Source organism: Hemitrygon akajei, chromosome 1, assembly GCF_048418815.1.
Source record: "Hemitrygon akajei chromosome 1, sHemAka1.3, whole genome shotgun sequence".
NCBI lineage: Eukaryota > Metazoa > Chordata > Chondrichthyes > Myliobatiformes > Dasyatidae > Hemitrygon > Hemitrygon akajei.
In genome coordinates, this window is record NC_133124.1 from 50,652,465 (window position 1) to 50,668,431 (window position 15,967).

The 15,967-nt window shown below is 38.3% G+C and overlaps 1 protein-coding gene across 24 annotated transcripts in view; it reads right to left on the reverse strand.

Moving 5' to 3' along the window:
* Positions 1–15,967, reverse strand: part of dtna (dystrobrevin, alpha) — a 289,844-nt gene that overhangs the window by 57,667 nt on the left and 216,210 nt on the right. For 15 of the 24 annotated variants that reach the window (XM_073042943.1, XM_073042883.1, XM_073042867.1 and 12 more), the window contains 2 exons: positions 10,814–10,891; positions 10,277–10,369 (listed from right to left, as the gene is read on the reverse strand). The exons of 5 other annotated variants lie outside the window; for them this stretch is intronic. In XM_073042943.1, coding sequence (XP_072899044.1) covers positions 10,277–10,369; positions 10,814–10,891 — 171 coding nt within the window. The remainder of the gene's footprint in view (positions 1–10,276; positions 10,370–10,813; positions 10,892–15,967) is intronic. 4 more of the 24 variants (XM_073042980.1, XM_073042971.1, XM_073042989.1 and 1 more) reach the window with 1 other exon arrangement.

Sequence of the window (15,967 nt, forward strand, 5' to 3'; positions counted from 1 at the left end):
AAGGTTTTTAGAATAAGACAGGAAATAATAGGCCCGTGAACCTCTAATTTACTGGGAAGTTACTGTAAGATATTCTGAGGGACCAAATACAGAAATATTTGGATAGACAGGGAGGGATTAGAGATAGATAGCATGGCTTTGTGTTTGCTAAGTCGTGTCTAACAAATCTTATAGGGTTTTTAGAGGAAATTACTACGAAAGTTGATGAAGGCAAGGCAGTGGATGTTATCTATATGGACTTTAGCAAGGCCTTTGACAAGGTCCCAATTGGGAGGAAGTCAAGTAGGTTCAGTCATTTGGCATTCAAGATGAGGTAGTGAATTGAATTAGACATTGGCTTTGCAGGAAAAGGTAGAGAGTGGGAGTAGATGGTTGCCTCTCTAACAGGAGGTGTGTGACTAGTGGTGTGCCCCAGGGATCGGTGCTGGGTCTGTTGTCGTTTCTCATCTATATCAACGATCTGGATGATAATATGGTAAACTGGATCAACAAATTTAGCAGATGATACCAAGATTAGCGGTGTAGTGGACAGCAAGGAAGACAATCAAAGCTTGCAGCGGTATCAGGACCAGCTGAAAAATGGCAGATGGAATTTAATGCAGACAAGTGTGAGGTGGTGCACTTTGGGAGGACCAGCCAGGGTAGGTCTTACACAGTGAGCACTGAAAAGTGTGATAGAACAGAGGGAACTGGAATAAAGATCCATCATTCCTTGAGCACAGCACCACAGGTAGATGGCATTGTAACAAAAGCTTTTGGCACATTGGCCTTCATAAATCAAACTACGGTACTAAGTACAGGAGATGGGATGTTATGTTGAAGTTGTATACAATGTTGGCTAAGTCCAATTTGGAGTACTGTGTGCAGGTTGGTCACCTACCTACAGAAAATATGTAAATAAGATTGAAGGAGTGCACAGAAAATTCACATGGATGTTGTTGGGAGTTGGGGACCTGAGTTATAGGGAAAGGTTGAATAGGGTTGGATTCATGCCTTGATCATAGAAGACTGAGGGTAGATTTGATAGGGGTATAGAAAAGCATGCTTTTTCCACTGAGTTTGGATGAGACTAGAACTAGAAGTCATGGGTTAATGGTGAAAGGTGAAATGTTTAAGGGGAAAATATGGGGAAACTTCTTCACTCAGAGGGTGATGAGAGTGTGGAACAAGGTGCCAGTGCAAGAGCTGGATCCAGGGTCAATTTCAACATTGATAGATACATGGATGGGAGGGGTGTGGAAGACTATGGTCTGGGTGCAGATTGATGGGATTAGGCAGATTAATGGTTTGGCACAGACTAAATGGGCTGAAGGGCTTGTTTCTGTGCTGTACTGTTACATGACTATAACAAAACACAGGAGGCATTCTTATCTCAAGCAACATGAACAATGGAATTAATGACTAATTTTGTTGTAAAGATATTGAGAGACAGCAAAATAACAAGTTGGATGCATTCTTTTTGTAAAAAATGCACTTAATACTATTGTCACTCAAATAATTAATAAAGCACCCACATCAAACAACTGTCTTGTAAAATGTTTTGCAGCCATGAGTAAGGGAAATAAAAACTGAACATAGCGATAAAAATAAAATATCAATAACATTAAGAGGAATTGCCTATTGACCTCATTATAATGGAAGTGAGCAATATGAAACAGGAAATAATATTAATTAATAATTAATAAGGAAGCCTGTAATATAGATGATAACCTTAAGGGAGGTTCAACTGTCTTAAAATTAGTTGTGAAAAGATAAAAAGGCATAAGGAAATGAAGCTCATACAATGCAAACATGATTAGTTTTCCAACCCAAACAATCCCAACAATTCCAAATAGAGAATGGATCACAGCTAATTAGAGTGAACAGTTAGGCAATATATCATGCTTTATCATGGCAATCATGACTGACAAAAAGACTAGTGTGCAAATACATAGAAAAGCCAATTATGAACTGACAACAGAACGCAAAAAAAAAGCAACATTATTCGCAGAACATGTATTCATCAAATGGATATCAGAATTAGAATCAGATTCAGGCTTATTATCACCGGCATGTGATGGGAAATTTGTTAATTTAGCAGCAGCAGTTCAATGCAATACATAATCTAGCAGAGAGAGAAAAAATAATAATAATAAAACATAATAAATAAACAAGTAAATCAATTATGTATATTGAATAGGTTTTTTAAAATGTGCAAAAACAGAAACACTGTATATTAAAAAAAGTGAGATAGTGTCCAAAGCTTCAATGTCCATTTAGGAATCGGATGGCAGAGGGGAAGAATCTGTTCCTGAATCGCTGAGTGTGTGCCTTCAGGCTTCTGTATCTCCTACCTGACGGTGACAGTGAGAAAAGGGCATGCCCTGGGTGCTGGAGGTCCTTAATAATGGATGCTGCCTTTCTGAGATTCAAACACCAGCATAAAGTTTTCAAGAAAAAAATAAATTTGCCTGGAAAAATTAGAACAATATAAATAGCAACAATAAATTATTGGAAACACATGAAGGACATAAGGGAGCAACTCGATGTAGTTGTCAAAGTAGAAGTAGTTTTTTTTAGAGCAGCGGCCAAATGGAAATCAAAAGTATGAAAAGACGTAGCTCACTCAGGTTCTCCGATCGACTACATAAGGAATCAACTTGGAGCAGTTGGGTGTTTTGAGCAATGGCCAATCGGAGATCAGGAATGATAGGCAAAAACAAATTAAAATAAGACAAGGGCACGTGGAGTGACTATCATTGGGGTGAGCAGCGTTAGACTGGGAATGTTAAGGCTTTAGCTCTTCCATGCTTCAGCGAGAAGTGACTTGAGTGAGAGAAAGCAAAATTCTGAGGGTAGCTATTTTTTCCCACAGTTTATTTATTGTTTTTTCTTCTTTATTTTTGCTCAGTTAGGTCAGTATGGATGCCAGACAGGACAACTGGATGGTCCTCTTGTAGGATGTGGACACCAGGAAGATGTCCAGTGAACCTGGCTACTATATCTTTAAGAAATGCATACAGTTGCAACATCTAACACCCCACATTAAGGATTTGGAGCTGGATCCGGATGAAATCCAGATCATTTATAAGGCTTAGGGGGTGATAGATAGGACATATAGAGAGGTAGTTTCGCCCAAGATGCAGGGCACAGGAAACTGAGTGACAGTCAGAAAGGATAAAAGGGTTACACAAAAGGGTACCCCTGTGGCCAATTTGTCAACAATAGGTATACCACTTTAGATATTGTTTGGGTGGGAATGACCTAGCAGAGGAAAGACACAGCAGTCAGGTCTCTAACACTGACTCGGGGGGGGGGGGGGGGAGAAGAGGCAAGCTGTGGTGATAAGGGATTTGTTAGTTAGAGGAGGAGGCTCTGTGAATGAGACCACAACATTCCTTGGATGATATGTTGCCTCCCAGGTGCCAGGGTTTGGGACATCTTGGACTGAGTCCTCAGCATTCTTAAGCAGGAGGGTGAACAGCCAGAAGTTGTGGTCGAGGTAGGTACCAACGACATAAGCAGGCAGACTGACGAGGTTCTGCAATGAGTTCTGGGAGTCAGGTGCTAAGTTAAAGGCCAGAACCTCCAGGTTTGTGATGTCAGGACTGCGACCTAAGTCTTGTGTTAGTGAGGCCAGAAATGGGAAAGTTACAGTTTAACATGTGGTTAAGGAGCTATTTTAGGACAGAGGGCATCAGATTTTTGGTTAATTGAGGGTCTCTTTCAGGGAAGGTAGGACCTGTACAGAAGAGATAGTTTGTACCTGAATTGTTGAGGGTCTAATATTCTAGCAGGAAGGTTTACCAGTGCTGCAATTGAGGGGAGGGGTAGGGTTCAAACTAGAGTTGCATGGAGATAGGAACCAGAGTGCCAGAATAGATAGTGGAGAGGTTGTGGAGACAACTGTTGTTAAGACCTCAGACAAAGTCAAGAGCTTGTCAAATGTATTCAGGAAAGTTTCCTTAACCAGTATGTAGAAGTCCCAACGAGCTAAGTGTAAGATACTTGATCTGTTATTAGGGAATGAGACAGGACAGGTGACAGACCTTTGTATAGGGGAACAATTTGCATTGAATGATCATAATGCCATTCATTTCAAAATAAATAGAGAAAAATATAGGTCTGGCTCAGGGGTTGAGATTGTAAATTGGAGAAAGGCCAATTTTGATGGTATCAAAAAGGATCTGGTGGGTGTGGACTGGGACAGGCTGTTTTCTGGCAAAGGTGTACTTGGTAAGAGGGAGGCCTTCAAAAGTGAAATTTTGAGAGTACAAAGCGGGCATGTGTCTGTCAAAATAAAAGGCAAAGATTACAGGTTTAGGGAACCTATGTTTTCAAGAAATATTGAGGCCCTGGTTAAGAAGAAAAAAGGAGATACAAAACAGGTAGGAGCAAATAAGTTGGTTATGGAGTACAAGAATACAAGAGAACAATTAAGAAGGAAATCAGGAGGGCTTAAAGAGGGCATGAGGTTGCCCCAGCAGACAAGGTGAAGGAGAATCCAATGAGATTCTACAGACATTGAGAACAAAAAGATTGCAAGGGACAAAACTGATCCTCTAGAAGATCAGAATGGTAATCCATACGTGGAGCCAAAAGAGATGGGGGAGATCTTAACCAAATTGTATGCCTCTATGTTTATTCAGGAGACAGACACAGAGTCTAGAGATGCAAGGCAAAGCAGCATCCACCATGGATCCTATACAGATTATAATGGAGGAGGTGTTTACTGACTTGATGCAAATTAGGGTGGATAAATCCCCAGAGTTTGACAAGGTGATCCCTCAGTGCAGAAATTTCAGGGACCCTAGCAGAGATATTTAAATCATCCTTAGCGACAGGTGTGCAGTTTTGGTCACTTACCTACAGGAAAGGTGTAAATAAGTTTGAAAGAGTTCAGAGAAAATTTACAAGAAAATTGCTGGGAATGGAGGACCTGAGTTACAAGGAAAGATTGAACAGGTTTGAATTGGATTTAATTGGAACATAACAGAATGAGGGGAGATTTTGTAGAAGTATAAGGTACAAAATTATGACAGGTATAGATAGGGTAAATGCAAATAGGCTTTTTTCCACTGAAGTTGGGCGGGGCTACAACTAGAGGTCATGGGTTAAGGATGAAATGTTTAAGCGGTACATGAGGGGAAACTTCTTCACTCAGATGGTTGTGAGAGTGTAGAATGAGCTGCCAGTAGCAGTAAATGCGAGCTGGATTTCAATGTTTAAGAGAAGTTTGGATAGGTACATAGATGGTAGGGGTATGGGGTCCATGGTCCTGGTGCAGGTCGATAGGAATAATCAGTATAAATGGTTCGACACAGACTAGAAGGGCTGAAGGACTTGATCCTGTGCAGTACTTCTCTCTGACTCTAAGGAAAGAGCATATTCTAATTATATAGCCTTTACAGAAAACCATGATAATCACATATGTAAAGACAATAAATTAGGTCAAATAATTGGAAAGGCAAAGAAATCTATGAAACAAATTATCAAGGAAACCAAATATGATTAAAACGATGAGTGGAGAGGTGAGATAAGTGTTACTTTTATTGCATACCAATTGTTTTGTCACATGTTTCATGAATGAGAGCCCCACTTCCTGTCTGACATCCTAATTCTATTTTTTTTCCTTTCTCACATTCCCCTCTGTCAGCATTTAAACTGACAAGAGGTGGAAACTGCTATTTCTTTAGTGGCCAGGTTTTGTGTGTTCTGTAAAATTACTTCTGGCAATATAGCCTGCCATGCATGTGTGTGATTAACTGATGAATCATGAGACATTTCAGAAATACCTGAAATGTCGAAAACTCTCAGCTCCCAGACTCCAGCCTTTGAGCTGTCACAGAACCATAACTGAATGAGGGAAGTGTGACTCCTTCCAGGATAATTGGCATTCCCTTATATGACGTGGCATCTCTGTTCACACCCCAATGATACACGTAGAAAGCCTCAGATCACCTAAGACACTTGAAAGGCAATATGCCTGTGCTATGAGAAGCTTGTAGCAATGCACATTGTAACAGTAATACTTGCTTGTGTCCAGCAAGAGGGAATGAGATGAAGATGATCCCTTTTGCCAGAGACAAGATTATCCTTCTGGTTGAAGTGTATGGAAAAATCTGCAAGTCCAGTACCATCAAAGTCTTGAGACTGCCAGATTAATAGAGTTATAAGAACAGTGTCTGTTATAAATTCTAATGTTTGTACTTATTATGGAAACCATCTGTGTCAATTATACAATAATTATGCCTCACTGCTTTGTTATTATAGCTAATTATTTTATTTATCTCTTGCATAAGATACATAAAATGAGATTATTTTTTCTGCCTGTGCCTTTTCCAACAATCAATAAGATCACGGCTGGTATTGCATCTTAGCACTAATTTTCTGCACAATCTCTTGATGTTTCTTAATGTCTAAACATCTGTCAATTTTTGCCTTGAATATACTCAGTCACTGAACAACTTTGGCAGAGAATTCCAAAAACCAGTCCCCTGTTGGGGAAGAAATATTTTCTCATTTAGGTTTTGAATAGATGATCACTGATCTTGGGATTTCTAACACTGCTTGTAGATGGCCCACACTCCCCAACCATTCCTGCCAAGGAAAGCAACGTCTCTACCTCCCTCCTGCCCAACCTTGTAGGAATCTGTACATTTCAATATCACCTGATATGTTCCAAGCAAGTCTCAGTTTCCCAACATTGTCAACTATTTCATCAAATATGATACAAAACTCAAACTTCTACATAAAGGACAAAATTACATTTTAATCTTTAGGTAATATCACAGGCCTGGTTATAGAATAAAAGCCTTAAAACTTGACTTATGTCATTAATATTTCACACTATTGCTTGGTTGTTGTGCTGTTGCTAATAATCTTGGATGGGAATTTTAAACTGTAAAGCAAATTAACCATCTTGCAGTTGCATCTTTCCAATGATAGACTGGGCCTCTGGGCCTTGGGCAGGAAGGCTTGTCAGCCGTGACTGGCAGCTCATCTAGAAGGAAAACTCTGATCTCAGACTTCCACTGGCTTGCAGCTCTACCTGCTCATGGGGAAGGCTTAGGGAGTAAACCCCAAGGGAAAAATCTGGAGCTAAAGTCCCTAAGGCAGTCCTACATTGAGTTCAACACTGACTGGCAACTCCTGTGACGCCGCTGGTACCAAACTGTATCAGTCTTTGCTGTCCCTTTGGGTTCATCAGATGCATGGAGAGGGGGAGTCTGCTACATGGGCTGGAGCTTGCTCTCCATATCGTACTGCCCAGGCTTGCATATTTAGACAATTGGAGGCAACATCCTCAGTTCGATCACCACTGCCTTTCAAAACTCATATCTAGGCATTACATCAACATTGTCTGGGTATCTAGCCTGATTTCATTGTGCCATATTGTCATCTTTTTATCCTAATATTTCATCTTCTGAAGCCCGAAGAAGACAAACGTAAGTGCCAGTAATGATTACAGGGAAATAAGGATCAGAAAGACAATAGCTTCAGCAAACAGAAAAGACACTGCAATATTGACAAAGAAAGGAGAAATCCAAATCCAGTAAGAATCCAGGAAACAGAGAGTAAGACAATAAAATATACAGCAATGAAACAGAGAAAAGGAACAGGAGAGAAAGGAAGCAAATTTAGGCAAGAAGAAAGAATGGTTTGGCTTATGTAAATCACAGGTGGAAATATGTTAAGGTTGTGTGTAGCATGATACATGCAAAAGTAATCATCAGGCATGGACTTCCTTAGCTAAATAATAAATCACAACCAATTTAGAAGAGATTCAGAATTTATCAAAGATCGTGCCAGTAATGAGCCAAATGGTAGATAAATAGAAGAGAGATAAGTCACCTGGACAAAATGAACTACAACCCAGGGTTCTCAAAGAGGTAGCTAAAGAGATTGTGGAGGCATTCGTAATGATTTTTCAAGAATCACTAGATCCTGTAATGGTTTCAGAGGACTGGAACATTGCACCCCACCCTTTAAGAAGAGGAAGACAAAGGATGTGAAATTAAAGGCCAGTTAACATGACTTCAGTGGTTGGCAAGATGTTAGAGTCCATTATTAAGGATGGGAGTTTGGGGTATATGGTGTCACATGACAAAATAGATCAAAGTCAGCATAATTTTCCTAAGGAGAAATCTTGCCTGACACATCTGTTGAAATTTTTTGAGAAAATGGGATGGACAAACAAAAGAGAGTCAGTGGATATTATTTACTTGGATTTTCAAAAGGCCCTTGACAAGATGCTGCACATTAGGCTGCTAAGAGACAAGTGAGAGACAATGGTATCACAGAAAAGATACTGGCATGGAGAAAAGATTGCCTAACTGGCAGAAGGCAAAGAGTAGAAATAAAGGAAGCCTTTTTTTGGTTGGCTGCTGACAACTAATGATGCTCCACAGGGGTCAGTGTTAATGAAATGGATGATAAAATTGATGCCCTGTGGCCAATTTTGCAGATAATACAGAGATAGGTGGTTGAGGAGGTAGTGTGGTGAAAGGACTTGGACAGATCAGGAGAACAGGCAAAGAAACAGCAGATTTAATACAGTGTATGGTCCTGCACTTTGGTAGAAGGTATAAAGGTGTAGACTATTTTCTAAATTGGATTGGAGGTGCAAACAGACTTGGGATTCTTCATGCAGAATTCCCTAAAATTAATTTGCAGGTTGAGTCGGTAGTAAGGAAGGCAAATGTAATGTTAACATTCATTTTGAGAGGACTAGAATATAAAAGCAAGTGTGTAATGTTGAGGCTTTATAAGGCACTGGTTAGACTGTATCTGGAGTACTATGAGCAGTTTTCAACTCCATTTCGAAGAAAGGATGTGTATAGGAGAGGATCCAGAGGATGTTTACGAGAATGAAAAGATGAAGGAAAAGGTTAATTACATGAAATGTTTGATGTCTCTGGGTCTGTACTCATTGGAATTTAGAAGAATGAGGAACGATCTCATTGAAATGTCCCAGATATTAAAAGGCCTAGATAGAGTGGATGTGTAGAGGATGTTTCCAATAGGAAAAAAGTCCAGCACCAGAAGGCACAGCTTCAGAATATAAGGTTGTTCATTTGCAACAGAGGTAAGAAGAAATTTCTTAAGCCAAAGTGTGGTGAATATGTGGAATGCATTGCCACAGAGGATTGTGGAGGCCAAACCATGGGGTATACTTACAGTGGAAGTTGATAGGTTCCTGATTAATAAGGGCATCAAAGGTTACAAGGAGAAGGCAAGTAAATAGAGTCAAGAGGGAAAATAAATTAGCCATGATCAAACAGTGGAGCAAAAGTGATGGACTGAATGGCCTAATTCTGCAACTGTGTCTTATGATCTTATGTCACTTAAGTTCATATGAGACCATCCTGCTAACTAGAGATAAATACATGCTTGAGTTCCTGCATAGGCTAAAGAACACTAGCATTGATTTATGCCCTTTTTGCCCTAAGTAGTGCATATATCCAGGTGAAGTTAGTCTTCATCGGGAGCAAACTATTCACATTTCTGGCAATAGCCTTTATTCACCTATTTTCCTTTCCAAATGTTGTTATGATCATTCAATTTCGGAACAATTTGAAATGTTGAGCGAGCTTGGGTTTTTCTCTTTAGAGTGAGGCCACTTGATAGGGGTGTAAAAGATTATGAGAGGTATAGATAGACTAGATAGCCAGCACCTTTTTCCCAGAGCTGCAATGACCGATACAGGAGAACGTCTTTTTAAGGTGAATGGTATGTGCTTGCAATGCTTGGGGGGGGGGGGGGTTGGTAGAGGCTGATACAATAGGGAAGCTTAAGATACTTTAACTTCGGCACATGTATATATAAGAAAAATGCAGGGTAATGTGGCTGTGTCAAAGAGAAGGGTTAGATTGATTGTGGAGTAGGTTTATATGGGTCAGCACAATATTGCTAGCCAAACAGTACTGTATACTGTTCTATACTGTTCTATATTCAATTTTCTCACCCCACCTGAAAGGAAATGTGACAGATTATGATGACATTTGGCAGTGATGAAACCTATGATTCGGAATATTGAAATGAGCTGCAATAGATTCTCCTGTAGTAGTTAAAATACAGAACACACTGCATCCTTTAAATTAGTATTTTATCTTACTATTGAATATCTACCTTTGCATTTTCAGAAAGAAATGAGGGTTTAAAGCCTCATGAATACTTAATAAATAAATCACATTATGTGTCCTAGTTAAACCCATTTCAATGGAATGACCAATTGTTAAGGCTGTTCTTTCAAATATAATTATTTCTAAGTTGGGTAAAAGAAACCTCAACTAACCGTGAAGAATTGTTCAGGAGGAGGTTGATATATAGCCCAATCAGAACATGTTCATCACCCAGTCTATCAGCAATATCAAGGCTGTACTGTATCCTAGAATGATGGAAATGTAAAAAGTGAAATCTAAGAAACTAAAAAAGAAAACATTGCAAAAATTTGAAATTTAAAAAAATCAAATGGAAAAATACAATTTCTTATGCACAAAGAATTCATTGTTCTGATTTAAGATATTTAAATCATAATTTGCTAAACTCTTCCACTTGTTTGTTAACTAGCTCTGTGATTGGGGTGGGATTAAATAAAAGCTAAATCTGCTTGTAAGTACAGAACCATCTTAATATGAATCTGAGGATACATACATATTTTTCTAATACTAAATTAATTAGAGCAAAAATATTTCTACCGACAACAAACTACATTCTACTGTGGGATACTTGGAAACATAAAATATGTGTATGTACTTATGTCAGTTGTTAATATGGTATCTGACATTTTTATAGTGTTATTAGCTCATGTCAGACTCTCTTTAATACTCACCCTTTGCCTTTCAGCAAAGCTGGAGTAGCCCTAGCCAGTTGTTTGTTCTGCTCTACTTCACTGATCTCATCAGGAAAGCTATTTAATGAGATAAGAATACTAAATAAAGAACAATACTGGGGAAACAGGTTTAAAGTTAAACTGTGAAATGCATATAGAATGTAAACATAGGGCAAATAAACTAAAAGTTAAATTCATTTAACACTGCACAGAAAGAATAAAGATATTTCAGAAATAAAAAATATAGTAAATCAAAGTAAGAAACAACAAAATTGTAACTTCAATGCAATGTAGAAGAATATGATTAGTTATTTCTGGAAATAGTTGCACACGTTCACTGTGCTCATGTACACTTCTATTGGCAAACTTGTGCCTAATGCAATATAGAAAGAACTTGTAAATTGGAAAAACCCTTTTCTGTTTCTCTGCAATTAAAGGTCATAAATCAATTAATTGTTCAAGCAGTGGCTTCTACTGGGCTTTTCCTTAAAGCTCTTCCTGGTGCATTGTTCTCCTTGCTGCAAACTCCAGTCCTGTGCCAGCTATTCTTTCTTGTTGCATGCTGAATAGCACTAGCCAAAATGTTTCTTGCACAAAGCAGGTTCAACATTTTATTTTCTGTATCACTTTGAATTAATTATGAAATTGAATTCTTATTGTTTTGAACTGTAAATGGACGAAGAGATTGGTTAAAAAAGCAAAAAATACCCCGATGATTTCCACATATATTGATCACTCTGGAGGGGTCTGGGTAAGCTTTAGACATTTATCATTAAATAATGTTATGTTATCTATGGTACAAAGCTCTTAGTAAACAGAAGTGCCTGTACTTCTCCCTACACTTTAAAATTAAAGCCATTGTGCAGATGTTAACAATGGCATTTATTAAGTTTGCCTCTGCAAAGACTTTTCATTGGTGTTTTCTTGACCATTTAGAGCATTAAAGATCCACTTCAGTATGGTGTCTTCCAAAGGAGATCTAAAACCCTTGAATGCAAAGCAAGCAAGTGTTGTTTTAATCTACTAGACTCAAAACCAGGAAGTGCAAGTTAGAAAATTTAATTAAAAAATAAATGTGAAATAAAGAGAAGGGGAAGAATCTAGGATTATAAAAGTAAAAAAAAACAAATAAATGTCTTAATGAAACTTTGAAAAGATCTCCGAAACATAGTAAGATCAGAAAAAAATAAGTATTCACACTCCTACCAGTTAATTTTCAACACAGAGAAGTTGTTTAGTAGTTTTCAAGACTTAATATATAATTAAAATACATTAATATTTGAACAAACTCATTCTAATTTTGCAAGATTTTTTTTGGAGGGTACCTGATGTTAGCTATCCTAGCTTCATGCTTTACATTAGCTATAATGCTGTGTCTAAAAATAAGGTGCTTATGGAAGAATAAAGCAATTCCATCAGGAACAATGCACCGACAATTGATGCACTTCACCTGGACCAGATGAAAAATCTCAACCTGAAACATCGAATGTCTATTTTCTTCCACAGATGCTGCCTGACACACTGAGTTTCTGCAAGATTGTTTGTTGCTCCCAATGTCAGCATCTGCATGCTTTTGTGTCTCCAATTCAGACAGCAATTGCCTGGTCACATATTTTATTGATTTATTTATTGAGATACAGCACTGAATAGGCCCTTCTGACTCTTTGAGCCACACCTCCTAGCAATCCCTCAGTTTAATTATGGCTAATTAAACTACCAACCGGTATGCCTTTGATCTGTGGGATGAAACTGGGGTACCCAGAAGAAACCCACACTGTCATGGGGAGAACATACAAACTCCTTACAAACAGTGGCTGGAATTGAACCCAGTTCACTGCTGCTGTAAAGCATCGTGCTAACCGCTATGCTACTACCCATGCCTATCATAATCTCTATTATCTTCCATAATTACAGTGATCACATTTGTTCTGTCATTCCTCCTGCAAAGGTCAGACCAACATCTAAACAAAGAGTATAAAATACTTATAAAGTATACATCAAAACCCTTATTCATGAAATAAATGGACATTAACAAAAATAATGTAGCACACTAATCTTTAAAAATCCAGCAAACCAGTGACTTCACACAAAATGCAGATGGAATGCAGCAGGCCAGGAAGAAGTACAGTCGACGTTTCAGGCTGAGACCCTTCATCAGGGTCTCGGCCCAAAATAGAAATAACAGCTATTTTATGTTTCAGACAACTCTTAAAGAACAAAAACTAATTGAGAAAATAGCCAGGATTCCCTTTGTTTTGCTCACTACAGTTTCAAGCACTCAGGCTTGGAGATGCAAGAAAAGGCTGGGAACGTTCACTACTTCAATAAGTTAGGAACTACTAAAAATTTGAAGATATTGACAATCCTCTTGAACGTTACAATGAAAATGAAGATTTGGAGGATACATTCATCAAAAGCATTGTATGATGGGAGTCCATGATCTACATAAGTGTCTACACTGATTTTGTTCACTTACAGGCAATCAAAAAAACATTGTAGTGTACACTGGATAAATTCTTCTGCCGATAACTATTAGGAACTAATACTGTTTTATACTACTGTTAGGAGCATTGATAGTGTTCTAATTTGTTCTGTATTTCATTTAAATATATAATTTGTTGCTCAGTTAAACAGTAGTTTGTCTTTTTTATACCTTTGTAACTAGGTGTCTGTGCTAATTTTGTTAATTTATAGTGCATCTAAAGAATAGGACAATGTCTCGGTTGTTCATTGCATCCAACAATGACAGTGAAAACAGTGCGGGAGAATTTTTAAACTGGAAAAGCCTTTGAAGTGGGACAGTTCCATCTCCCAACCACGGAAGTCCAAGTCCAGTGGTATGGGTAGTTGTTACAACTGGGGTCTTCCTTGGTTGCAGTAGATAACCATGTCTTCTTCTGTGACTTATTGTGCCCTTTGCTATCCACAAAGTGATGCAGAACTGCCTTATTTTCTGTTGGAACTTGCTGTTGATCTAAAATTGCCAGTCCGCCGGAGCTGACTTTGCATGCTAAGACAAGCATATCCCTATTTCACTGGGGTATGAAGCCCGCTGGCTACTCTCACCTGGTTTAGCTGCCCCTTGAAGTGATGTACCATGGTGTGACTTCTGTCACATGCAAACAGCTACTTGGAGTCAGATATGAGAACTGGGTGTCTGGTGGAGACCAAAGGTTGAGTGAGTTGCCCCAGAATGGTCATGGCAAGCCCTTTCACCTGAGGTGCTACTTCTCCCTGGACACCTCATCATTTGTTACTGAGTTAAACAGTAGTTTATCATTTTTATACCTTTTTAACTACTTCCATGAAACTTAGGCTAATTGGGGCAGCCACTTAATTGGGACAAAATATACTAGCCCTGATGTGTCTCAATTAACCAGAATCCACTGAAAATAGATTTATGCAGCTTCTTTTTTTGTTAATCTCTGAAATGAAACATTTCTGATACTCTGTCAGGTGAATGCTTTATTAAGGAAATGATACTAGGTAATAATTTGGGGAATTATGTCTGAACCAAAAATTTTAGAATTGAGATAAAATTTTCTCTTATCAAAGAACTAATGCTTTATCATATTAAGGTTTGATGCATTTGTTTTTATGTTTTAGTTGTCAGGACTCTGTGTACAAAATAGCATTGTGATTTTATTAACAGTGTGGAATGCCCACAAGAATTAAGATCTTAAAAAGCTATACCGATACTTGGAAGCATGTTTCTAGATCAAAACAAGCAGTATTTCCCTTGCCACCAAGATCAAATAATTGGACCGGAGGAGTGTGCCTTGAGTAAATGGAGAGATAACATTTTGCAAACATAAATAGAGATTTAGCAGGAAATAAATTTGAAGCCTGAAAACATGAATTCCTTTGAACCAAGTTTTCTTTTGATTTCCATACAAATTTTTGATTGAGTTGATCGTTTTGCATGCACATTTTTTTTCAAATATTACACACAAATATTATCTATGTTTTTATTTTTTAAAATTACATTAATGACAATTTGGCTTACTGGAATTTGTGCAATAAACTGGGAAGGATACAGTAAGCTTGTGACACAGAAACAACTGGGAACTACCAAATTTGCTACGGTTATGAAGCTCCCCAACTAACAAGTAACAGTTAAAATACACATTTCCTATGTATCTGAAATGTATAAACAATAAAGAAAATAAATATTAATCAATTGTACCGATGGTTGAAATGCCAACTAGTAATAAAATATGTAGCATGATCATTTTTAATAGTCTGGTTTAAGATGGTGCGGGTGAAACACAGCGATGACTTACTGGCAGCAAGCAAAGCTACAAACTATTTTATTAATCACACTTTTTCTGGAAAACGATCACTGCAATCACTAGCCTGTAACTTTCCTTTCAGAGTTGAGCTTTTGAACTGCCCGTATGACCTGGCATTTTTGTGGTTTGAACTGAAGTTTCAAAGGTGCAGGATGGTTGTGACATGGCATTCGTGGGCTGAATTAAGGTGGTGGGGCCCAGGCCCAAGAGCGAGGTATGAATCAATGAGTGGCCTTTACTGGAGCAGACTTCTAGCCGATTCGAAGTGGCAGATCAGAGGAGAGGCACAGCTGAGGTGGCAGGGCCTAGGTCCCAGAGTGAGGAACGAGCTGATGTTTGGCTGAGTTAAGTACGGACGGGGTCAGATTGGAAAGGTCAGAATGTCGGGGCCGAGGGCAAAGGACAGGCCCGTGTTCAGCTTACTGCTCAGTGAGGCTTCCCCACTTTTGCACTGAACTGAGGCAGCCTGTAACTAATGGGCTCCTGGATTGGCTGTGACTGGCTTTGTGGCTGTGAACTTACTTTCTTGAACCTTGATTCAGAATGTTATTTGCTCACTTTTTTTTATTGTTTCCATGATTTGTTCTTTTTTTTCTTTACACATTGGGTGTTTTTTAAATGATTTCTATTTGGTTTCTTTGTTTTGTGGCTGTCTGTAAGGAGACAAATCTCAAATGTACATAGACTACACATACTTTGATAACAAAAGTATTTTGAACTTTTGAACTTTGGATGATTATAATTTTCTTTAGCTTGTGAATTTGACAGTACATTTCCAATAAACAGTTTCAAATGTTCAATGTACATCTAGTTAAAAAACATCTTTTGAAATTTATAGTTATTACTGGAAATTTTAAATGTG